This window comes from Syngnathus scovelli, chromosome 9 (assembly GCF_024217435.2).
Source record: "Syngnathus scovelli strain Florida chromosome 9, RoL_Ssco_1.2, whole genome shotgun sequence".
NCBI lineage: Eukaryota > Metazoa > Chordata > Actinopteri > Syngnathiformes > Syngnathidae > Syngnathus > Syngnathus scovelli.
In genome coordinates this window covers 1,889,816-1,915,794 of record NC_090855.1, presented here as the reverse complement: position 1 = coordinate 1,915,794, position 25,979 = coordinate 1,889,816, and the positions used below count along the sequence as shown (strand labels likewise).

At 42.0% G+C, this 25,979-nt stretch overlaps 1 protein-coding gene and 1 long non-coding RNA gene across 3 annotated transcripts; one reads left to right on the top strand and one right to left on the bottom strand.

Annotated features, from left to right (window-relative positions):
* Positions 1-171: 171 nt before the first annotated feature.
* On the bottom strand, positions 172-22,193 carry LOC125975302 (uncharacterized). Its single transcript, XR_007483927.2, has 8 exons — positions 21,765-22,193; positions 21,308-21,371; positions 18,928-18,995; positions 18,699-18,828; positions 8,421-8,489; positions 8,152-8,287; positions 3,129-3,234; positions 172-2,722 (listed from the first exon to the last, which is right to left on the bottom strand). It is a non-coding gene; the product is annotated as an uncharacterized lncRNA (long non-coding RNA).
* Positions 18,893-25,470, top strand: tbx20 (T-box transcription factor 20). 2 transcript variants are annotated; one of them, XR_007483925.2, is made up of 9 exons: positions 18,893-19,216; positions 20,323-20,611; positions 21,196-21,360; positions 22,190-22,298; positions 22,610-22,768; positions 22,892-22,968; positions 23,904-24,016; positions 24,086-24,575; positions 24,680-25,470. XR_007483925.2 is itself a non-coding variant. In XM_049730645.2 (8 exons), exons 1-8 carry the CDS (start codon positions 19,087-19,089, stop codon positions 24,409-24,411), a joined length of 1,368 nt encoding a protein of 455 aa, XP_049586602.1. In that variant the 5' UTR covers positions 18,893-19,086; the 3' UTR covers positions 24,412-25,470. The 2 variants fall into 2 exon arrangements, 1 of the variants encoding a protein (XP_049586602.1); XM_049730645.2 differs by having other exon boundaries at positions 24,086-25,470.
* The last annotated feature ends 509 nt before the right edge of the window (positions 25,471-25,979 follow it).

Sequence of the window (25,979 nt, the reverse complement as noted above, 5' to 3'; positions counted from 1 at the left end):
TCCGAGAAAAGTTATATTCAAATAAATATTGCTCCAACAGGCAACCGAACACTAACTACTCCGTAAATACTGTATATATGCATACGACATATATAAAATGAAACTATAGGAGTAATTTTTTTACATTTAGACAGAAATTGGATTGATCAATTCCGGACATATATCATACGATCTTTATTTTAGAATTGCAAGATATTAAAATAAAATATTATTTAAATGAACAAACAGTTTCAAATTAAAATGTAACATTATGAAATTCTGAAAATACTTTTCTTCCTCATTTCTCAGGATAGCCAATCAGCAACGAGCAATGACCAGTCGTGGCTTCCGACACGCAGTACCGCCGAGTACCGGCAGATGTCACTAAAAGACAGATTTACTCACACTTGCTCATTAAACGTATGGTGCGGATTAAATTTGTTTGTAGTTGTATTAACTTAATTTAAATGGTGAGTTTCAAACATCACATGTGATATGGGTCAGTTTGATATTTTATTTAAATTTATTGACAGTGTTGGCGATTATGTTTCCAGAGATAGCACAAGTAAATAGATGAGGGTGGATGATGTAGTTTGAAGTCTGGCGACAGACATCAGCAGTAGACATCTGAGAAAAGGAAGCAAGAAAGCAAAATAGAAGCTTTCCATCTTTATGACATCTGATAACAAAACTAGTTTGGAAACAAATTTTAGGATTTCAAATCCGTCTAGCGCCATCATTTGTCAAAAGTGCTGACACCGCAACTTTGCAGGCCGAGAGCCCTCCCCCCAAACCGAATGATGTTTATCCACCCTTGCTACTCTCAGCTTGACCTCTACAACAACAAGAAATGATGATGGTGATGATTGACAAGCTATTGAAAAGTTCTCAGCAGCGGAAGATTGTTTTGAAAGCAAACATTGTAAAGCACACAAGTGTGTCGTTTAAAGTCGCTGTGTGTGTGTGCGAGACACTGACATGTTTATTAGCGAGCAACAACGCACGCTGTCAATGATCAGTCCTCCTTTAGGTCTCCTTATCTCAACATTAAGCCCCCCCCCCCCCCCTGACTATTCCCTGCACGGCAATTCAATTAGCGCTCTCCACCCCTCCCCTTTTTTAAATCTAGCGTTGTCGCCGATTTTATGCACAGTGTCATCGCCATGGAAACGTTTGTTTTAGTTGGGCTGGAACGGCCAAACTAATCCCGCAAACGCAGCTGCCCGGATTACCGGTGCGCCTTGACCTCCGGCTTTTTTGAATCTCTGCTCTTCCAATAGACAAAAGCCTCCGCCGGCCTCACCTGTCACCGATGGGCAGATAAACGATAAATTCCGATTAAAGGACAGAACGTCTGATCGCTATCGGTGACCGGTTTCATTACGCTAAAACTGTTTCTCAATGGAGTTGTTCAGAGAGGGGTAAATTAGGGTTTGAAGAAAGGGTTCAGATTTGGAATTGGGGATTTTAAATATAGGATTCAAACCCGGGTTTGGATACGTGAAGTATCGGCAGCCTCCGCGAGTACCGATACCTTCAAATAAATCCGGTATTTAGAAAAATAAGGTATGTTTCAAATTGGAGTTTCAAAGCTGGGTTATGATTTGTGATGATCAGGCCCGATAAGCTCAGCGTGCAGTCATGCTCAAGCGACGCTCGGGGGGGGATTAACGGCACGGACGATTGGTCGCGGTCGGCTCGCTTAACGGAAGACGGGAGATGTTTGCCTGTCAATGAACTCATTCACTTCATTTTAAAACTGTCAAATACTTTCAGAATCATTTAGAAGTACATGGTGGGTTTGAAATCTGGGTTTGGACACAGGCTAAGATTTCAAATTAGGGTTTGAAGCCCATTTTGCACTTATGGTTAGAAGTTGCCAAGGCTGTTGTGGACTCTTTATATTAAAACTGACAAATGTCTTTGGGATTAAATTAGCCGCAATTAGCGTCGGTTCTTCCAGAGCACACAATGAGGACCGGGACGGCGGGCACTGATGTGTCACCCAACATGGACATCCCCCAGGGAGGAACCCAGCTGGGACTTTGTCGCTAATGGACTCATGAAGACATAATGAGACACGAGACTCGCATCTTGAAGGGAAGGGTAAGGCGGGAAATGGGTTTAGATCCAATGTTGGGTTTCAAATTCGAAAATTAGGATTGCAAATAAGGAATTGAAAACAAGGTTACGGTTTCCCATTAGGGTTTCAAATCCAGTTTAGGATTTCTAGTTAGGAATAAGGTGGTGGTCCGAGGGGGTGAGGGAGTACGAAGTACGGCTCCTGTGTCACTTGTCAACACCCTGACGCTTTAATCGGTCACGCCTGCGCACGTATTAAAAGATTATGCCTTGCGTTGCGCTTGGCTTCCCGCACACCGCATAAGGGGCTGCTTCTGGAGGGGGGTCAAACCGAGGCCCTTATAAGGAGAGAGTAGGTGGACTCAACAATCCAGACTTGACACACTCATTTTGAACCCTACCTTGAAAAGTTGAGGGCCTAAAAAAAAAAAAAAGCAAGCTAAATTGAGATGGATGTCCGTGTTGATAAATACGCCGCTGAAAGGTGTCTGCACTCGGACACTAGCACCTTCTTCTGCGGCTCTCAGCACCCGGGGGTCCTCCACCAGGGGGGGGACCCCTGCAATAATAAAGTGCTAATTGAAAAAGTGCCGCGAGCAGGGAGGCGGGCAAAGACGATGAAAGATCAGCAAGACCACCGGACAGTTCGCTTCTGTGTGGCCTGTGTGTGTATAGAAAATACATTGTTATAGTCTCCTTTTAAAATGTGTATCGCTACACGATGAGTGACAGACGTATACACACACACACAGATATAGTTCGTATTCCATTTCCCGTGTTGCGTGCGTGACATCGGTGAGCAATGTCTGCTCTTATGGAAATGAAAGCAGGGTTACTGTAACCCTGTTAAAATCTAATGAGATTCTGATTAAATAGAACATCAGTATGACTAATTCCCCGAGCTCCCCGAACGCGGCGCGTTATTGATAGGCCGGCGCGTAAGTGGTCTCCGCGGGACGGGTCCTAATGGCCCAATAATGCATTAGAGGGGCCGCGCTTATTGTGCCCCATTGGAAACACCTGGGAGGGGCATCCATCAAGGTGAACTCAGCGGGGTCTTCACGAACCTGTCACTGGATGGCTTGATCCACTCTCGGACCCCAGGTCTGACCGGGGGGGGGAGGCGGATTCGAGGACAGACGAGCCGCCAACGCTTCCTGGAATGGACGCCATCTTGGGGAAATATAGAAATACGTGAGGATGTCGGGAAGACTGGAGTGATGATGAAATGGTATGAAAATCTCACGTGACAGAAATAATTGTAAAAGTACTTGTGTAGACAAAAAATATTTTTTATATTTAAAAATCTATCAAAATATATTGTGTAATTCATTCAAACCCAAATGACAATTTTAACCATTTTAAAAACTTTTGAGTTGAATCAGGACTGTGTTTTGAAGTGGCAAATTAACTTTAAATAATATTTAAAAATTATATAAATTATTATATATTATAAAAATATTAGATATTATTTAGATACATGCAATAAAATGCAAGATATGTCTGTTTTAAAAAAAAAATCCCTTTTTTACTTTGTACATATGTCATTTTTTCCAGGTAATAATTTGTATTTAACAAAATAGTATTGCACACAAAGGCTTGGCGAACTTATAAGAAATAAGAAAAAAAAACATTGCGACAAACTGTTTATTGAGCTGACTGGTGGTGAAAAGGTTGAAGAACCTTTTGCTCAACATTTTCCTTGTCCGCCGCTGAACCTTGCCATGACCTTGCACCCTAAAGCAACATGTGCACTTTCTAAACATGGAACGAATTTCACTCTTGTGTTCAAATTGCGGTCGTCGGCACACCAAATGTGATGACAACACGACGGGCCCGTTGCTGTGAGACAATAAACTCTCCCACGCACGCATGCACACGCGCACGCACACATGTGCAGCGGGTGGCCGCCGGCGTTGAAGAATGAAGACGCTAACCGTTTAAATCTGTCAGAGGCCGAAGCATCTGTCAGTGAACAGTCTGGCCTGAGAAAACACGCAATGCAAATACACTCTGGGTGTGTGTGTGTGTGTCAGTGGCGGCGGTCAAGGCCATTACATGTTGTGTATTCAAAACAAAGTTTTATCAATTAGCTTAATGCTAACAAACAATGCAGAACACCATCGACGCGCTAACGAATAGCATCGGGGTATAAATAAAACAATAAAGCATAAAATATTGCCTCGTTGTTTGAAAAAAAAATCGAATAATTTCTGTTTTACGTTCGCAGTCAAAGACTTTTTCAGCAACATTCATTTCCAGTGACATTTAGGAAGAATTAAAAGCCGCTAAGTGACTTTGGCATCCTCAGTTTTAACATCAGTATCATAAGTACTAGCAGCCATGAAGACTTCCCGGCACTCCCCCCACCCCCCCTTCCTCCTCACCCGCTCCTCCCCCCCGACAACTTCCCAATGACTAAAATGATGTGATTACGTTGAGGCTAATGACGGCGGGCATGCTTAGATCCATCTGCGACGTTTTTCTTTGCTTCTGTCCTGATTCAGCGGCCTGTCAGCAGCTTCTTGGAAGAGCTTTTCACCACCGCCACGACAAAGCATCGTCAGACGCAGCAAAGCATTCTGGGAAGGCTCCGGAAATGACTAGACCGTGACAAGAAGTCCAATATTTGAAATATTCAAGTTATTTGTTGATGAATTGAAATTGAACCTGATAAATCACAGCGATCTTATCATGCTGTTGATGGAAAAACATTTTTTTTGCTTCGGGTTTAGCCACACAAAATTCAGCCGACATATCAAATCAGCATTTGATTGACAGGGCTTGACCTCTAGTCTAGCGACAAAGAAGCTGGTTGAACCAACCAGCTGCAAACCTCCAACGCATTACAGTAAAAACGACGCAAATCAAGTTAGCGGCGGCGGCGGCCTCTTGTGCTAATATTAGCCGTGCCTTTGTTCGCGGCTCCAGCTGCGAGCTTTCTGACGAGTCACAAGATTGAATTTTACCGTCGAGATGACAAAGTCGGGAGTCGCTTGTGCGTACTAGCACAATGCACTCAACCAATCACGTGTCTTCTTATTGTCTGCTCCAACTGGGATCTTTCAATAATGCATAGAAAAACAGAAACCATAACAATTGGTTAAAAAAATAACATGAAAAATAAAATAAATAAGTAAAAATATAAATAAAATAAAAAAATACGGTAAAATGATAAGATGCAAACCAATAACACTTTGTACTAAATAATAAAAACGATGATACGAGTGCAGGCGGGTTTCTTGAACGAGCAACTGAGGAGCTCCCCTGTGTAATCACATCAGGATGGAAAAGTTTTACTTATGGCAAACGGAATCGAGTTACGATTGAGCGGCGGGGCGGGAAGCCGATTTGTATCGATCCCCATAGTAAAGAGCGCTCGCAGTCAGTCTATCTATTCAGCGCGGGAATGAAAGGCCGCTCAGCCTATAGAGCCAGACTGTATAATCCTATGTTACCCGATCAATAGCGGCTGAAACCCGGCTTTTCCCGTCCCGCCACTATCCGAATATTGTGTGTGTGTGTGTGCTGATGGAGGTGGTGAGGGGGCGAGGTAATAAGTGCTGCCCATCTTGCCGTCTGGCAGCGACATCACACCAGAAGTGAAGTGACGGAAAATACAGAAGAATCCAAATCGAGACTCGTTCAGAACTGGAATCGTTTAGATTCTCAACGTGGATTCTGTAATCTAATATTTTTGAACATGCTAGGAAAATTTCATGAAAAAAAAATATGAGTCAATTCATGAAATATGGATTTGTCAACACGCTGAATCATCACGTTGTGTTTACATCATGGCGTCACACAGGCAGATTAGCTGCTTGACATTGATCACCCAGCAGTCCATCAATCACCTATATTCACTCCCGGCCTCCGACCCCCCTCCCCTCCCCTCGCAGGGCCGCCAATGCGCTAAACGCCCACGCCGGCGACCTCTCCATGCTAAAACGCACAAACAGCCGTCGGTCAGGAGGTCTCCACGACCCGCAGGAGCTTTGACATTGGCCAATCTGATGACTAAGAAATCCAAATATGAGATTAGCCCTCGGTGACTATCTCACTCTAAGTGCCCCCCCTCCCCCCCTCCCAACACACAAATGGGGCCCTAAGAAGATAATAGCGCTACAATTGGTTTCACAAGGGCGTAGAAGGTGGGGGGGGGAGGGGGGGCTGTCATTCGATTACAAGCCCCCCGCAGAGAAATGTTGCCCGAGCGAAAGTGCAGATGGGCCGTGTTTGGGTCGGACCAATCGGGACGACTTCAGGAGAGAGAGAAAAATGGACAGGGAAGTCGCTGTCAATCAAGATAGTGGCTAGTACATAAAATAAATCAAGCTAGAATTTTTTGATGTCCCAATACTTTTGCTCACATGTCATCATTTAACCGATAAACTGCAAGACTTCTGAGGTGACTAAAAAAGTAAAATATAATTTGTTCCGTTGTCTAATCGATTGCTTCTTCTCCCAGGAGAAACTCGAGTAGGCAAAGATTATTAACAGATATTAGAATTATTGATCGATCGAGTCAAAGGTGAAGGCATTATCACCTTGCTGGTGTCCTATTGAAGTATAAGAAGGTTACAGAAGTATTTATGTCCTATTTAGCATGACTCACCAGAATGTTGGACCACACACACACACACACACACACACACACACACACACACACACACACACACACACAGAAATATCTAGCCGCCAATCATCCTTTGGGCCGGACGTGGTGACACAATACGTGGATGCCGCAATGTTTTCTAGCTAAACAAGGCTGTCAATCATGGTGTGTGTGTGTGTGTGTGTGTGTGCAAAAGCACAGAATTTTCATTCCTAATATTTTGACCGTCTCAAGAAGACCACCCTAACAAAACGCAGAATTTTCCCAGTTGTACCTAATAAAGTGGGCAGAATGTTTGATGTCATCAAAAGGAGAGGCAATGTGACCGTGAACACAATTAGCGATACCTGGCACACACACAGACACACACACCTAGCCCGGGGCTCATCCACTACCAGGCAAGCTAATCAGCTAACGAGCCGCTAATGGCGTCAGCAGCAGCCGGGCGACCGCCGCCGGCCCTCTAAGGCGGGAAGAAGGCCGCTTCTGTCATCAGCGTCCAATTGCACCTTTGCTCCACTGTCCTCTCGGACGTCCTTTTGGACGTCTTATTCTATCTCGCTCACACACACACAAACACACACACACATTAGCGATCTCCTCGCCTTCCCAATTAGGCCTCTAATTTGGCTAATGGAGCATTAATGGAGAAAGAGGCTGCTGAAGACCCGAGCTCAGCACAATGTCCTCACACACACACACACACACACTGTCCTATATAATCCAATACTACGCACAGATTTGATTTCATTAACAATAGTATCACAATGCTCCTCTCTGACGACAAAATAATAGAAAAAAATTTGCACACAACACTCCGTTTGCTTTTTCTTTAGCTTTTTGTCGCACTGCATAAAGCATTTTGGGATCTTTGCTAATAACCCGATTTATAGATTTTCACAATATAGCTGAGATTTTTTTGTTTTTGTTTTCAGTAAACATAAAACAAAGTATTTTTGTAGCATCCCACACAGATTGTGTGTGTGTGTGTGATAAGAAGAAGTGTGACGGCGCCATGTTGATCTTCCACTCAACAATGCCGCACTTATTCCCACGCTGTCCACATCTTTTTAATGAGTGTGTGTTCTGTGTCAACGTGTCGCATTTCTGTAAATGTGTGTGTGTGTGTAGACAAACTGTCCAATAAACTCACATCGGTAATTAAGTAGAAAGACAAATATTTGGGTGAGAAGTACTAATTTAACTCTTACTTGTGTATGAGTTGAAAGTATATATATTTATAGATATATATATTTATTTATATTTTTATATATATATATATATATATATAGAATGATGACGCCGTGGCGACAGACGTATCTGACACTTTTGACCCGTTTCAAGTCGACACACACACACACGCAGTGTGTGGAGATAGCGTCAGTGGCTCAGTCTCCAGCCTTCGATAAGGGGGGGACCCCCCCTTAAAAAAAAAAGAAAAAAAATGAAGTGTGTGTGTCTGTGTGTGTGCTTACAGTGAGCAATGGAAACGCTCCAGTCGCTTCTAATCTCCAACTCGGCTCCATAAACACAAACTCGGGGGGGATGCGTCGAAGCCGACGGGCTGATGATGTCATCAAAAGGCACCCGGCCGCCGTGTTTAAGCCGCAGCTATGTGAGGCATGCGTTTGTGTCATTTTTTTTTTTTTTAATCGTACATTCTTAGAAGAGGAGGTTATTATTATTGTCTCTGCATAGGAAGGCCTGCGGTGGGTTGGCTAGTTGATTGCGACTTGGGGCCTACCTGATAAGAGTCGGAGCCGGCACAGCGCAGGCCGGCCGTCTGTTAGCATTCCTGGCGTTTCTGCATATCCTGTTGACACACACACAGACACACACAAGTTTAGGAACCTGGACATATTCAAGTCAGACTCGGTGGACCTTTAAAGGAAACTCACTTGAAGCAAAATTCCTGATTAAAAATGGAAGCTTTAACAAAATGGCCGCTGTTTAGTTTCGGGCATCGCCGCGTGAAACTTTTCAATGTAAATTGAAAATAATGGATCCAAGATGGATGCAAGCAGGCTTTGTGGAGGACAAAAGCCCCTCCATCATGAACGGCCATTTTGGCCACAACTTGGACTTCCTGTCTAAAAAAGCACGCCATTCAAAATGTCCTGCCGCTGTTCGCCGCTTCCTCCTTTCGCTCTTTGGCACTTTCACTCATTCACGCATTGGGAAGTGGCACGCCATTTGTCACGGGGCCTTGTTTGCCCGTGTCGCCTTTTACGAGACAACCAGAGGGGCGCCGGCTTCCTGAGACCACCCAGCGCTTGGACCCTTGACTGAACTTGAGCTTTTGCGAGATACTTTTAAAAAATTTGTGGTATTTTCCATTTTTTTTGGGTTAAACTCCAAACCTTCGTGTCATTTTAGTTCAATTAGTAACTCGAATTTTCCAATCTGTGTAAATTTCTCTCTTTTGGCAGATGTGCACTTAGAAAGCGGTGGTTTGCGCCGTTGTGGGTGTGAACACAGTCTCTGCGGCCAATAGAAGAGTCTCTTCTAATTTAATTCATTAATGTTCCAGAAAAAGTGTAATTCTTAACCCTCAGGTTATTTTGACGTGTCACAGAATATGAAAGGAGAATCGCAGGATTAGCGGCAACTGTGAGGTAATGGCGTCACGAGGCCCCGCCCCCTCGCCGTCCCAGTCGTGCTGGGATGCCTGAGGATTAAAGAGCGTGCTGACAATCGCATCTGTTTTGTTTCTCCAGTGCGCTAAGCACTGGTGTGGAGAAATAGTGTGTGAAAATGTCGATACGGGAGCGGCGTAGGTGTGTGCGTGGAGTCATAAATACAGCCGGGCTTAAGTGCGTGTAAACAGTACCAGCGAGTGGCGCAATATTTCTTGGGATTCTCGTAGTAAAAATGAAAGCTTCTTTCACAACAATGTGAATGAAGGACCGGCTCGTACCGCGCATTTTTTTGTTGCTAAATTACAAACTTTATTATCGGCCTCAGGCGAGACGCTGGAGAGGCAAAGTGGCTCGCCAATCTCCTGAAATCCTCCCAAAGCTCCCCCTCTCTTAGTTCCTCTTGTGATCCACGGGGATGCCCGGAGGCCTCGCCAACACGCCACCTCCGTGCTGGGACAATTAGCAAAACACACACAAGAACCACTTTGAAGTTCTCCACAAAAGCGGCTCGTCTGTTAACGCCGCGTTTTTCCGCATCCGGGAAGCTCAAAGATGTCAGATGAAAGCCAAGATGGCCGACGAGCACGACGGCTTATAAATCCTCATTTCAACTCGGGCTCAATAAAAGTCTTAAATCACTCTTGGCAACCTGAAAACAAGCAAAAACGGGAATGAAGTTGTGCTCTGTAGCAAATATCACGCTAATTTACAATAGCCTGTCTATGGTGTTTCACATTAAATGTTAGCATTAAGCTAGCAGACGTAATAAAAGGAGCATGGAGGAATTTTGGAAAACTGTATGGGACAAGCTGATCTGGAATTTGGACAAGGGTGTGTAGACTTTTTATATGCACTGTATATACTACAAGATATTTTTAACAATTGATTAATAAATTATTTTTAGCACAGAAAAAAAATATAAATATTGCATATTGTTGCTTCTGGGCTTGTTGTCTTATTAATCGGTTTCAGCGATGTTACGATTGTGCTTCACTTTCTCGGCCTGCCCACAAAATTGGAAAATAAAAAGACAATCACTGACAAAGCATGAAGTGAGTGAAAGGTCCGCAACAAGTGCACGAGGACACTTTGAGCAATGGAGACGTTTAGAATCCGCTCCCGACCAACAAGTGCTCGCAAAGTAGGCCATCCATCACAGGATGGAGGGGCTTGGAGATTTTGGGGGAGGGAGGGGGGGGAGGATATGAGTCATGGGTGGTGAAGAGGGGAGGGGTGTAGAAAGAGAAGGATGCTGGCTGAGTTTACGCTGATAAAGGCGAGCTCTGCCGGATTAACTTGTCCCGAGTTTTGTTTCAGCGGCGGCGAGGCTAAGCGAGGCGCTCTTAGCTCGCCAACATCTGGAACGTGTCAGCGGAGGCCAGACGCCGCGTCTACGTACGCTGGCGCAATGATGCGTGCACACACCCTTGTAAGATCAACACAAACAATTTAGAAAAAAAAACACACGTGAACATACAGTATCATTACAAACGCACAAAATCATAATAATTAATTTTACACACATCTAAATAAAATCAACATGAATGCAATGACGTGAATGAAACCATCACACACACGTCAATAGATAGAAAACTATAAAAAATAAAAAAAAACACATCCAAATAAAATAAATACACATTAACCCACATTAAAATACTGACAAAAACACACACACAAAGAAAGATAACACAACACCTGAATGTGCAAACAAAACCAACATATGGAAAAACACAAAAATAAAACACACACACACACTCACGTGCACTCTCACACACTCTGTCTCTCTCAAATGCACAACCAGACAGACACACATCTACTTACACACACACACATCACAAACTAACACTCCCACTCTGACACACGCAAGCCCACATACAGACATACACGTCAGACACATGAAGACGGAGTTGTCGTCTTTGAGGCAGCCGAGATAAAGAAAGAGTCCTGCTCCTTGTCACACGGACACACACACACACACACGCACACACACACGCACACTCCCAAAAGCCACACTGCAGTCGCTAATGATGGACAGCTGAAGGCACACTCTCGGGGCGCCAATCAAATTTGCAGGCCTCTAATTGGATTACAGCGGGCAAGAGGGAGGGCTTTTATCTCGCCCCGCTCACAACACACACACACACACACACACACACACTCGTTTGTTTGTGCTCTCGTCTGCGCTTGAATGATGGACAAAAGAGCGGCCTGTCGACTGGCGGCTGAGTGCTGATTGGTCGGAGCCGCCGTGGCTTTGTTGTGTGCTTTTTGCCTCCAGCTCATATGTGTGTGTGTGTGTGTGTGTGTGTGTGTGTGAATGTGTGTGTGCACGAGGCGTCACCTAGCTCATTGCCTGCTCTCTGTTGGCTTTTCAGCAGGCCTCAACACTACAAGTAGTGGAAAGACGCCGCGGGCTAGCATGGCGTAAAAAATACACAAAAGAAAATTCATTTAGTCAATTCTGCAAGATGATGACAGCGGCTTTTTTAAAGGTCAATCATGTTCGTGGCCAATTAATAAAAAATCTGCCAACAATATAATATTAGATATAACTAAAGGAACTGGTGAGAATGTTAGTCGTCCCTGCGGATGCCCGCAAGACGCCGAGCGTATCAGCGGCGTATCAGCCCGACCGACCGAGGCCAGCCAGGAAGTCACAGACGAACCCACGCTACCTAACCACCTACCCACATCTTATCTGTTATTGGCCGGCCCACTCGGACGCTTATCTTTTATTGGATGACTCCTCTGTCAAGCTTATCTTTATTGGCTGGCTCCTCCTGAGCACCAGGACGAGGAGAAGGAGGAAAAAGAAGGAGGAAAGACATCCTCTGACGTGTGGGAGAATATCATAAGCCTGTTTTCACCTTGCCTCACTTCCTGTCCTGCAGCCAATCACAGTCAGGTTAAATCAGTGGCTGAGTTGATTAAATAGGAAATATCATTAGGACGCTCATCTTAAACAGAAAAATTATCATTGTATTTAATTAATGCCCATAAGCAAAATACATTATTTTTCAAGAAAATTAAATTAATATAGGCTTGTTATCATTATTATTATTATTATTATTATTATTATTATTATTATTATTATTATTGCCCTTTTTAAATCACAATCAATCACAAAGACTTATGTGGAACACCAATTCATAATAAATAGAAAAGTTTATTTGATAAAACAAAATTGAGTAGTTGTTGACTAGTGTCAAAGCCTCAATTTTAAAAGTTTAAGACTTAATATGGAGACGTAATGTGTAGAATACTTCTAAAAAAAAAAAACTACAGTGGAAATAACAAAAAAAAACCTAAAGCTCATATGTTAAAAACGACATTGTGCTGTGTCACTTAAATGTAATAATGCTTTGCGTGTTTTTGAGCTCCTGGTTGCCGTGACAACGCATCCATCCCACAGGCAGGAGCTCTTATCTCACAGAAAAGCTTTTAAACGCGAAAAAAAATTACATAAAGAAGTTAAAGCAGCAGGAAGCAGAGCCTGATGGGTAAATACGTTAACAACACGCCATGTCCACCATTTACGATCACTTGCCGCATTTCCTGGTTGTTTGAACCGTCCCTGTCTGCTTCTGTTTGCATTAATCCAAATATTTATGACCCTTTTTTAGCCTCTTGCTCTTATTTGATGTCTTATTATAGAAACCTGAGTGGACTAAAGTGTGGCTTTCCTTCATCCATTTTGATAAGGAAACTGGAATATATCAAAAATAGGGCTTTCGTCTACCTATGTTTTGGAATGTGTTACAAATTTTGCGGCAATCTTTGGTCAGTCGATTACGTAGATCGTTAAACCCTTTCAAAAATGTCTACACTGTCGTCATCGTATCTCCTTGGCGTCATCTTGAGACACTAAATATGAACAAATATGGAACAGCCTTGATACCATCCCAGACAACACACAACACACACATCCCCGCCTCCCTGGGAACAGCGGGCCGTCACTGTTAGCGTTACGTGCCACTCACGGCACCTGATAAGACAAGCAGAGCCATAATCGGATCGCAACTGAGCTAGCCACCACGGGGAAGTTCTCAAGACAGTTTGTTCAAATGTGTTTTTCCCGAATAGCTATGTCGTCACAAAACACAATGCTCACATGGAACTCTATCGGCTAGCTTAAGAAGCTAACATAGCGGTGAATTTCTTGACAAATGGTTAAGAGCCTTAAATACATCACGTACATTAAAAAAAAGAAACACAAACTATTTTGTACACAAAAAATTCCTCAAAGTTGTCACAAAAAAACAGCGGCTAGCAAAAGATGCTAATGTACCTCGGCATCTAATCTTAGTATGTATATGCTCGAGCCATCTTTTTATAAATTATTTTGTTTTGAGCTGTCAATCTTTATATACATTCTTTATATACAGTCAATCTGTCTTTATTTACCCTCACTAATCTTCATATACAATGGATTAGCTTTCCGTGTGTCGCAAATGTGTGTTTATGTGTGCTTAGCATCAGTTCCTAGATAGACTTATCTCCCAGACGCTAACGGTGTCTGCGCGGCCCATTACTGAGCTGCAATTAGTCAGCGTCTCAAATTAGCCACACACCACAACAAGTGTCTGCTCTTTTATCAGAAGGAGCTTTCGAGACGTCTTGTTGACTGATTGAGCTCAAGAGCTGTGCTGGACGCTAAAATAAGCTCCATGGCGTAGTCCGACAACAGTTCCACGCTAGCTAAAATAAGAAAACTTCTGACAGTGCTAAAAGATGAAAACCTCCTTTGGGTCCATCAAGTACAGTAAATGTATTGTACACGCGCAGTTTGTTTGCGAACCTCAAGGGAAACGAGTGAGCTGCTAAAATCCGAAGATATAGAACATCCACGCTCACACCTCTGAATGGACTTGTCACACTTACACACGCACACGTTGTGATATAACACATCCACAATGTCACACATCCCAACTCCCGACACAAATAAAAATGGTGTCCATTTTGTCCCTCCATTCGTCAATGATGCATCTGACCTGCAACTGTGAAATAGCATCTTAGCGTCTAAGCTACTGATTAGCATGGCAACCTAGCATAAGGTTGACATTCCACTAAAAGAAGCTCGTAATTGCACATAGATGCCACAAAATGGCTCAACCAACAATCACATCATTCAAATCAAAGTCAAGCGGAGTCTTTCATCGTATTTTGGTAAATCCGAAAATTGACTCGGTCATGTGACGGGAGCTTTTGTTTATATATGCTAGCTGCATTCCATTAGCCTCCTGCCAGAAACATGACAATAAAGTTGACTATAATCTCTCAATTCTGTAAATATGATTTTAGGGTGGTCAGGTTTTACCCAGATGTGCCTGAAAAAATTGGCATGGGAGAGGCTGGGAAGGGGGGGGGGCGTAAAAAAGTTCTTAGCAGGTGCCGGGTGTTTATGTGACACCTCTTCAGGGTGCTAATGCTGGATAGGCGTTTAACGGTAGGGTAATGGACGCTCGGATGGCGGCCGGGGAGAGTCAAAGGGGGGTGAAGATGTTGTTAGCGGGGTTAGGGGGGTGAAGGGGGGGCACTTGTGCCGCTGCGCTGGATGAAAGCTCCCCGACCAGCCGTCGTCGCGGTAACTAATTTGCTGAGATTTTCCGCTCGACTGGAGGCACGAGGAAGAGGCCCCCTCGGACCCTCCTTAAGCCCTAACTTCCCCCCCTCAGCACTTTCACTTGACATCAGGCTAGCAAGTAGACAAGTAGCCTCAAAGCTAACATGCTACATTTTGCTTCCTGTTGTTTTTGTGGAGAGTAAAAATCATATAAAGATAATTTATAAATTGTCTTCTGAACTTTTTTCTACTTGACAAGGACTTTAAAGTCAACGATATGTACCTTGGAAAATTTCCAAGTCAAGTTTGAATGCATACTTTCGGTTCGACTGTTTCTCACTATGAGGGTTGAGACACGCTCTATTCCAAAGGTCGTAATCCTCTCCTTCCACTTTCACCTCAGACGGACGCTAAGCGCTAAGTGCAGATTATTAGGAGCAATAACAACACTTCCAACAATGAACCTCGGGGCCGCTTGGCCCTGCTCCAGTTAGCTCGCTGTTAGTTTAGCCGTCGTGCTAATCCCTCAATTTGGAGAGCCAAGACAAACGCAAGACCGCCAAATTACAGCATTAGCACCGTTGCTACTTTACCAACTTGTTGGACATATAGTTAAAAAACATTTCTTTTGCGGGTCAGGTATGAGCGGGCAAAGTGGATGGTGTAACACCGTGTACATATTTAGCGTGGTGTCTGCTCAGCGGGGTGGAATCACTACACAATTACAGTCGCTTGTTGAAGACATGTAGCCCAGGAGGAGGCGCGTCTCCGCTTAGCTTTTAGCACCAGGCTGCTGTCGCTAAAATGTCATGGCTATGCTGCAAAAAGGCTGTTATTAGCTTCTGGCGTGTCTGTCGCGCTCAAATACTCTCAAGAGAAGACGACCATGTGTCCCTCCATTATTCACAAGAGTCGAACATTTCTTTTTAACCGACGACACTTGTTTTAGGATCTCAGTTACGACGCCCCCTACAGGAACAACTCGGATTTTATTTTTAAAAAATTCAAATTGCGCAATTTTTTTAGGGTGTATTTTGAAGAAAATTTCATTATATTGCATGACAAAAAATTTTTTAAAATTAAAAGTCAATCTGATTGAAGAGAATGGAAGATTTTATAAGTTTTGAGTCCTGCGCCGACTGCCACTTGTTACCAAAAATAACACGCACAGTTGAACTGAAGTGAACTAAAGTGTCGTGTTTGGGTGCACAAGTGGATTATGGTGGAGGTTACAATTGGTGGGGGCTCAGAAGGGAGAGGGGGTTGGTCCCGCATTTGAACTTAACCCGACTGACTGACGCAGCAATTAACATCAAAAGCAGCAAAAGCAGCAGCGCAGTGTGACGCTGCGCTAATTAGTCATATGAACCAGACAGTGTGTGTATGTGTGCGCTTTCACAGCGGGTGGATGAGAATGGACTGGGAAGACAAATGTGTTGCTCAGTCATCTAATTGGAATTTATTTTCACTGGAATGAAAGGAAATGAAAATAATCCATGAGTTTCTAAGCGGCAATGATATGTTAGCATTTTAGCAAAGATTTTGGCTGAGGATAAAGAATAGATGACTACGAGTACTTTCACATTGTGTTGAAATATACGTTGCTTAAAAGTTTTTAACACCGCAAAATTGATGCTAGTTTTGTTAGCCTATCAATGGCATTCATGTGTTAGCATTAAGCTAGCGTTTAGTAAACTACAGAATGTCAAACGTTTTGACTCAGACTAGAAATAAATCATTTTTTGTTTCACGTTCGGCTAAAGTGTCACATCCCAAAAACAAAGTAACAATTGAGCAGGTGACGGTATTTTTAATGTAGTGTTTTCTACTTTAGCCGTAAATCCTTTCGAAAGGCTGAAGAATAAAAAGCGTGTGATGGGTGAGTGGCACATAACAAGATCTGCGTTGCACTCAGGGATATGACAATGAAAGCATCCCCGCCATTATCCCGCCGGATAAATGGCCTCCGTGCCGCTAGGTCGGCCGCCCGCGACGGCCAATTCCCCTCAGAGTGGAATTTGGTGGAAAAATAATCGCCCCGTGATTGAATTGCCCAGCGGGACGTTTGAGCCCGGCCCATAATGAAATGGCTGTTGTCGCGAGTTGACCTTTTTGGCCACTTTTTCAGCAGATTACGCCGACTATTTGCCTACAGGAAGACGTGTAATGTATGTACATGCCCCTGTTTTGTCAATGTAAATCCCCATTACCGCACACGACATTCTGTTTATAACTCAAAGGCTGTCACCCGTATACCGGAGCGGGCCACGCTCAAGTCTGTTTACAGCCGGTGTAGCTAAAAGGCTAAAATGCTAAATGAATACAGTAATACGGCAAATGCTAAAACGAGGCTAGTCCTAGTTTGGGTGGAAGGATAAAATCAGAACTCCTATTGAAATATTACAAAAAGCTAATTATATTTTTGATTGTCTTTTACTTTCTTTTTTATATAAAAAGTCACAATCTTGCTATAAATATATATTTTTTGAAAATAATCACTTTTTTTGCTCTTTACAAATATTAAAGTTAAGTGGCAAAGCCATAATGTGATTAGCATAAACTAATGCTAACGTTTTCTATTTGTTGCTAGCTTCACAAGTAATGCTTGAAACTTAACTCATTAGCATAAAACATGTTTGGAACAATGCTAACGTTTTCTATTTGTTGCTAGCTTCACAAGTAATGCTTGAAATCATCCAAACTTAACTACCAGTGCTAAAATACTAATTACTAATGTTTAGAGTTAATCCTCTAACATTTAAAGACGGATTTTTCTTAAATTGTACAACTTCAGTTTGCAATGTACACATCATTTCCCCCGTAAATACGATTTGAAAAGTGTCATTTTAAGAGTCTTGCAGTTTGTGTGAGTGACTTGACTGTTTGGCTTGGAGCCGCGTTGCCCCTTCAAGGCCCCGCCGGCCCCTCAAAGTGTGAATAATATCCAGCGAGCAGCGCAAGGGAAAGCTTTTAGCACATTATCCACTGCAGACGCCAACGCACGCTAATCCACTTTGTCAGCGCGGGTCTCTTATTAAATATCTGCACAGGCGCATTTGCATTCTGGAGTCTGCTAAAGGCTTTAAGACCTTCGCACATCGTTCTCAAAGCAACACATGGAGTCACATGGAGGACACATTTGCCTCACTTTAGAGGACGCGGCACTTACGAGAAATGCTATAAATAACACACTTGCTCATCATTTTGGCATAACAAATGAAAAGTACGCCTTGGAAAAGGTGGCAAAGGTGTTCATCTCTAGCTTCAAGATATGAAATGACAGTTTTCTTATCTGTTTCACTATCCAGCAGGAAACAACATGGCGTCTCCACAAAGGCGCTGATGTCTACAGCGGAACTTGCAAAAGCAAAGAAGCAACGAAACAAATTGCAAATTTGTGCGAGATGGAAAAGAGACAGGTTGATAAAGGAAGATGTGCGGAGGCCATTTTGTTGCGAGTGTACTATGTGAGAAAACAATAAAATACTGCAAAAACTGCATAACAAGGCGTGAAAGCGTAGTACAAGGAGCTTCTACTAAGGTGGCGCTATCACTTTTAGGAGTTCTAGACTGGCTACATATACTTTTTGTTTATAATTAAAGTCCTAAAAGTTTGTGTTTTTATTGCTTTGCTGCTTTTATGCTTGTTGTTTTTCAATAACAGGTTTCTTTCAGTTTTTGGTATTTCAACCAATACAATTGTCTGTTTTGATTGGAAGGAGGAGGGTTATTTTCTTTTCATTTTTTTTTTTTAACATTTCCCCCCTCCAAAGCCAGGAAGCTTTAGTGATTCCAAAAACAAACTAATGTGTTTTGATACCTAAGAAGAAGTAGAAGATAGCAGATGACTTCCTCTTGCAGCTCCTGTTGACCATGACGTCTTCTTAGGCCCCGCCCACATGATCTCCACTGATTGGCCACCGAGACGGGACAGCGTGACGTATGAGCCTCTGCAAAATGATTGGAGTGACGGGAAAAAAAAGGCTGAAGTTGGCTCTGAGCTTTCCACAAAAATCTGTACAGCACCTTCGGACCGGTCTGGAAGTCACCTGAGAGTTCTGGATGTCCTGCTCCTGCTCCTTCTTCTTTTTCTCCTCCATCATGCGATCACATTGGCCTTTATAAAACACATCAAGCAAAGGGATTTATTACTGTCTCATTATCGAGTTTGTGCGGAGTTTTTCCTTTTCTTTTTTTTGCGGAGCGACATGGAGTACAGCAGCTCCCCGAAGCCGCAGCTGTCCTCCCGGGCCAACGCCTTCTCCATCGCCGCGCTCATGTCCAGCGGCAAGCCGAGCAAGGACAAGGACGGCGGGGACAGCACCATCAAGCCGCTCGGTACGTGCAGCCAAAAGTGATACAACTGTTTTGATTTTGTATTCACTTTTTTAAAGTTTGCATGAATCAGAGTGGAAGAAAACAAAAGTATGGAGAGAAAAAAAATAGTGACATTTATACAGTGGGCTTTTGTTCATTTGAAATTTTCTAAAGTTTTAATAATGATATTCATATAAAATATTTTCATGACTCATATATGATTAAAAATATTTAATTCAAAAGGTTTTCTATTGCGTTAATAAATACGTGAGTTTGTGTATTTTATTTAGGTTTTGTATATAAATGCTCCCATTGACAACATTTGTAATATGAGAAAGGTTGCGAGTAGTTTATATAAAAAATAAAATGTAGTTTAAAGACATATTTATTGACATCTATATCTACATTTTGCTAGTGTGTGTACCTTTGTTTTGTTTTTGGTATTGTAGTGAGTTAGTAAATAAGAATGCATTTAATGACGACTTGTTTCTGCTATATTCGATAAGAAAAACATTTAAAGAAAATTCATATTCACGAATGTTGTGCCTTTGTATTTTTTTTCATTTTAGATTTTATATTGTGCTAATAGGGTTGGTTTATTTAGCTTTGTATCGAGTTAGAAAATTTACATTTTAATGATGATAACTTGCATTCATGCACGTGTTCATATATTTCGTTCTACTGAATATAACGAAATTCATGAATGTGCTAATGTTGTCTGTCTTGCAAATGTAATCATATATAGATAATTAATGTGACTGATTTTTTCTATATATCTGTAATTATTTTCAGGTTTAAAAAATATATTGTTCAACACGTTTTTTGATTTTAAAGATACACACTTCAAAAATGTTATAAAATTAATAAAATAATCCAATAAATGGATATTTGTTTTCCTCATATTCCCTTCATGCATACCAAATGTTACAATTTAAAAAACCGTTGTGATGCAATACATTTAATTTGAAAAAAAATAAACTAAAAAAAGTCCTTATATTTACTATTATAACAATTTTATCACCCGAGGGAAAAACATAAATCTCGCTATGACTTGATTGCAACTTGTGGTGAATTTGTCTTTACCAAACGATTATTAATTCATTCAAATTGCACGCTTGCCTTCGCAGAGCAGTTCGTGGAGAAGTCATCGTGCAGTCAGACGCCCCTCTCGGAGCGCTCCTCTTCATCATCTTCATCTTCGTCGTCACTGGACATCCTGCAACCGCTGGCAGGAGAGCTGGTCGGGAGCGCGCCGCTGTCAGGCGCGGGGGCGTGCACGGAGCCCCTCATCCCCACCAGCCCGCCGCTCCCATGCAGCGAGGAGATGGCCAACATCTCGTGCAGCCTCGAGACCAAAGAACTCTGGGACAAGTTCCACGAGCTCGGCACTGAGATGATCATCACCAAGTCGGGAAGGTGAACACATATTTTGTTTTGCTTGTTTTTTTTTTTCCTGCCAAATATTGTAAATGGGAGAATATTTCAATTTGCTTGGCTCCTTTCTTGCTATAGGTGTCGTTCATTTGAAACACATTTTCCAAATTATTATTATTGTATTATTATAAGTATGATTAATCATCATAATGATAATAGTAACAAGTGCTTATTATATGATAAAGCATCAAAATGTGTTTTACGATAATTATAAAATGTTTAACACGTTTTAATGGCTTAAGTCAGTATTTTTCCAGTTAAAACATTTTTTAGAGTAAATTTTATTGCTAACGAACAATTTTATGTGAAAGCCAGTAGTCTTTTTTAAGAGTTGGTATTTTTGTACGTTGTGTGTCATTTTTGTTATAATTTATGATTTACAATTTAAAAAAACAACAACATGATAGACATTTCAATAATAAATGATTAAATATAGCATTACATCAAACAATTTTCGTTTTGACTAGGCTGTTATTTGCAAAATACAGATGGTGGACTTTTCTGGTGATTTTACTTTTCATTTTATCCATGGCCCCATTTAATGTGTTGTTGTGTGTGTGTTCGAGGCGGATGTTCCCGACCATCCGTGTGTCTTTTTCGGGTGTGGAGCAGGAGTGCAAGTACATCGTGTTGATGGACATCGTCCCGGTGGACAACAAGCGCTACAGATACGCTTACCACAGATCCTCGTGGTTGGTGGCCGGCAAGGCTGACCCTCCTCTTCCTGCCAGGTAATAGAATCCTAAATATAGCATATGAAAAATACATATACCCTCGGCTTATTGCGTGTGTGTTTTCCTTTTCTGCAAAATAAATGCCCTAAATGGCATTATGCAAATTTTTTCCAATCAAGCCATTTGATTGGACAACAGGTGCACGGGACTAGCTGTCATTTAGCAGATATCAACAGTATATAGTTAGCGTTACTTGCATAATATACTTGGAATAAAATGTCATTTAAAGCACCAGTGGTCGTCAAATAAGGTTAATGAGACAAAATGTGTGTAAACAAACAAAACACTAGTTCGTCCAACATGCTAACGGAGCTAGCCACTGAACAGTCATGGCGTCAATTGGCTTCATTTAATATTTCTGGACTACTTTGATTGATGTTTCATCATCGTGGATTACTCACCAAATGACGTGATAGCGTGACATATAATGAAGTAGTCCAATCTTCCTGAGCGCTCCGTGCAAATGAAATAATCTTTTTTTTTTTCATTCATTCTTTTGGTTTAACTATTGACGCGCTAACGAATATGCGGACTATTTGTACTGGCGGAGTAGCATAAATCATTACGCACCCAAATCATAATTGATTGTTGTTGCATCTATTTTGCATTGCAGTAATTCGAGGTATTTTTAAGGGGATTAAATCATGTTTAAATTTTAATTTTAATTCCTTTTGATGTTAAAAAAAATAATAAAAATGTCCAAAACCCCCAAAATAATTTCTTGTCAAACCCGAGCGCTGATTGGCTACTTTCCGCCTCGGTTTGCTCGCTCTCGGTCAATCAGCGGCGAGCATGTGACGCCTGTGTTGTGATGTTGCGTTCACAGGTTGTACGTACATCCCGATTCTCCGTTCAGCGGCGAGCAGCTGATGAAGCAAATGGTTTCTTTTGAGAAAGTCAAACTCACCAACAACGAGCTCGACCAGCACGGACACGTCAGTTTGTATTTTGGTTTCAATATTTTTATAATTATTCATTCAAACTGTGAACTTTGATATTTATGACGCAGTGTCACTATACTGTTAGATGTCATACAACATACAATTATGATAAAATATTAAACGCAACATAAACAGGGTTCCGTCATAGATTAATTAGATATTGATTCCAAATTATATAGTACACTACATTTTTGAAAAAAATTGGAACTAAATCTTGATTTAGAAACACATTAATTTGATTTTTTCTCTATTATTTTCCACACTTAAAAAATGACCAAAATTCTCATCTGCATCTGTTCTTGCAGATCATCCTAAACTCCATGCACAAGTACCAACCTCGGGTTCACATCATCAAGAAGAAGGAGCACACGGCCTCGTTGCTCAACTTCAAGTCGGAGGAGTTCCGCACGTTTGTCTTTGTGGAAACCGTCTTCACCGCAGTCACCGCGTACCAGAACCAGCTGGTAAATGTGCATCTCATGTTATTTTGCAGGATCTCTGTGTAAAACAAAGTCTTGGTTATGTTAAAGATTTTTCAAATGAGTCTGTATTATATACAAACGTGTGTGCACATGTGTGTTTGTCAGATCACCAAGCTGAAGATTGACAGCAACCCCTTCGCCAAAGGATTTCGGGATTCGTCGCGGCTAACGGACATGGAGAGGTACAGGGATTTCTGGGAAAGTCATTTTGTGTGGTCATATATTTTGCTGAAATTTTTTAGTCACACCTAGTAGAGAGCTAAAAGGATTTTATTGCTCAAAAATATCAATTATTTAATTTTGCCAAGTCAGCACTTCTGACTCCCATTCAACACAAGTTTGAATGAAATCGATTCATTAAGAAACACAACTAAATTTTTGTGTTGTACAACAGGGGTGTGTAGACTTTTGATATCCACTATTATTTGCACACACACACACACTCGGAGGTGGTGTCAGAGTGTATTTGAGGGGCTGCGAATTGGAGCTGATCAATTGATCTTTGGGGCGCTGCAGAGGGAAAATGCGATTAGCCAACAGTCGCCATGCGGCTGCACTCAAACACACTTTAATCCAATTGGACGACTTTGAGTGATTGAAGCCAGCAGGTCCCGCCCACCCCCTCGTCCCATAAAGCATTGTGGGATTTTGCCATAGGGTCAACCTGACAAAAACACACACATTTGTACTGGTCTGCTGACACATATTGCACTTTACTAACCTGATTGGAGGGGAAGGAGGGGCGGGCGGGCGGGGGTAATGTGGACACATGGATGGCATCATGCAGACCAGCACATACGCTGAACACACGCACAATTTGTGTCACTGAGCTTGACAAGTGCAGCTTGACAAGACTCAAATGAGCTAATGCACTTGGGAGTGTAGTGGACACACACGCACATGCATGACAAAAAACTATTGCAAACAAAATGTTAGATTTGATTATAGTATGGATGATGTCACAACAAGGAAGTCAATAAAATATATTAAAAGAAATGGTTGCGTAATGGAGCAGAATCATTGTGAAGTATGTTCAAATACTGTTTGTATGTAAAATGACAAAAAAAAAAAACAAGGAGATTTATTTTGGGCTATTGCTCTTGGACTTCTGCTGCAGGGAAAGTGTGGAGAATCTGATCCACAAGCATTCGTACGCCCGCTCGCCCATCAGAACATACGCCGGGGACGACGACCATTTGCCTGACGACGGACACCCGGCCCACGCCAGAGGTGACAAATTATTATTACCACCACCACGAAAATATAAATTTTGCCAACATTAACGTCATTTCTAAACAGGCTCGGCGTTCACGGCCTCGGACAACCTGTCGCTGAGCTCCTGGGTGAGCGGCGGCACGTCGGCGGCCTTCTCGGGCTTCCAGCCCCCTCCGTCACTGTCAGCAATGGGGACGGGCGGAGCCGCCTCCCTGCCGCACCCCATGCAAGGCTCGCTGCCCCCCTACGGGCGTCTGGGCATGCCCCTGACACCGGGCGCCTTGCAGGCCGGCGGACCGTCCTTCCCAACCTTTCACATGCCGCGCTATCACCACTACTTCCAGCAGGGGCCCTACGCCGCCATCCAGGGCCTGCGCCACTCTTCCGCTGTCATGACGCCCTTCGTATGACTCCGCCCCCCCCCTCCCCAAACCTCGGACCGCCTCACTCTCATCTTGTGTAAATAGCTCACTGTAACGAAAGGACGAAGAAGCAGGAAGAAAGGGACATCTTGGAGCTCAAGGACCAGAACGTGGAGTCAGCCATGTTGTCAAAAGCGACCTGATTGGTTCGCGTCCTCGTTGAGACGACGAGAGAGGCTACCAGCGACCTTTGATGGGAACGAGATGGGATTCCAAACACGTGTACAGTCAAAAGTCAACCTATGTGAGAAATTAGGACTGGGTGGAAGCGCTACACTGGCTCACTAGAGATAAAATAAATGCTAGCACGCATGCTGGATTCAAACATTGTAAGAGAAAGAAAAAAAAAAATCATCGATTCACTTTGTTGAGTTCAACGTTTAAAACAGCAAAAGTAAACTACCTGACTGTTAGCATAAGCTGACTGGCCGTTATTTGTTTTTTTAGTTGAAAGGGATACAAAGAAATGTTTCAGTCTTCCTGGAAATTGTCCTCAATGCTTCTCATGTCATTATTATTATTTGATTTAGAGAAGAGTGGATAGAAAAAGTCAACACACCAATTCAAATGACTGATTTTGTGATTTTTTTTTTTTTTAAACAAAAGATATTTGAGCTGGGGTGTGCACATTTTTACAATTCACTGCAAGTAGTGGCATCCAAATATTCAATTATGCTAAAAAAATTTAGTAACACGTTAATTGACATTTTTTTAAAACTCTAAATTTATTAAATTATTTTTCCGAACTCCGGTTTCAAGGACGTCTTCCTTCAATTCACATTTTTTCTTATATCTTAAACATGCGGTAATGCCGAGGTTGAATGTGTACATTTAAAAAAAAAACTGCATATTTATTTGGTTTCCATGAATGTAAAATGTACAAATGACACTCGTTTCTTTGTTGTCATCTGAGCACCAAACAATGTTGCATTTTGTTGACTGTTTTTTTAAGTGCAATATATTTATTTTATTGTCTGAAAATGTCTAATGTATCACCTTGAAAAAAAGTTATTTGTCAAACTTGAGAAATATATATCACCACCCAAATGCTGACTCATTTTTTTTCTTTACATTTAAACAACGCATGAAATAAACATCATTATTAATCCTATAGGATTAAAACGGTTTTATATTATGAACCATCGCAATCGTAGGCTGAGATTTATTCCGACAGCGCACTCTGGTGGCAGAGTGGTATAATGAATGCATACGCATTAAAAACAAAACATCAATACAGTTTAGTGCAGCTACACGGGGAAAATAAATTATATTAAAATAATTAAAGTGGGGAAATGAAAAAATCTATTCTGCACAGGAAAATAAAAATAGCAATATGAAATTAGAAGCCAATAGAGATACATAAAATAAACACATTAAGTACTTTAAGTCGCAGGACCAGCCAAACTATAAAGTGCAAATTATAGTTAAAAAAATATGCTGACTAAGACAAATACGGTAAGGTTTTTTTTAATGATTTTAAACTTTTCAGTTTGTACTTTTTTAACTTTGTACTGAAAGACATTTCAGATTCTTTTACTTTAGGTACAGAAAATGAT

Excerpts from the sequence above, each read along its gene's own strand:
- tbx20 (XM_049730645.2), top strand. The coding sequence starts at position 19,087 with ATGGAGTACAGCAGCTCCCCGAAGCCGCAGCTGTCCTCCCGGGCCAAC. Across the intron at positions 19,217-20,322 it reads CAGCACCATCAAGCCGCTCG|AGCAGTTCGTGGAGAAGTCA; the intron begins GTACGTGCAGCC and ends TTGCCTTCGCAG. Across the intron at positions 22,769-22,891 it reads CCGCGTACCAGAACCAGCTG|ATCACCAAGCTGAAGATTGA; the intron begins GTAAATGTGCAT and ends TGTGTTTGTCAG.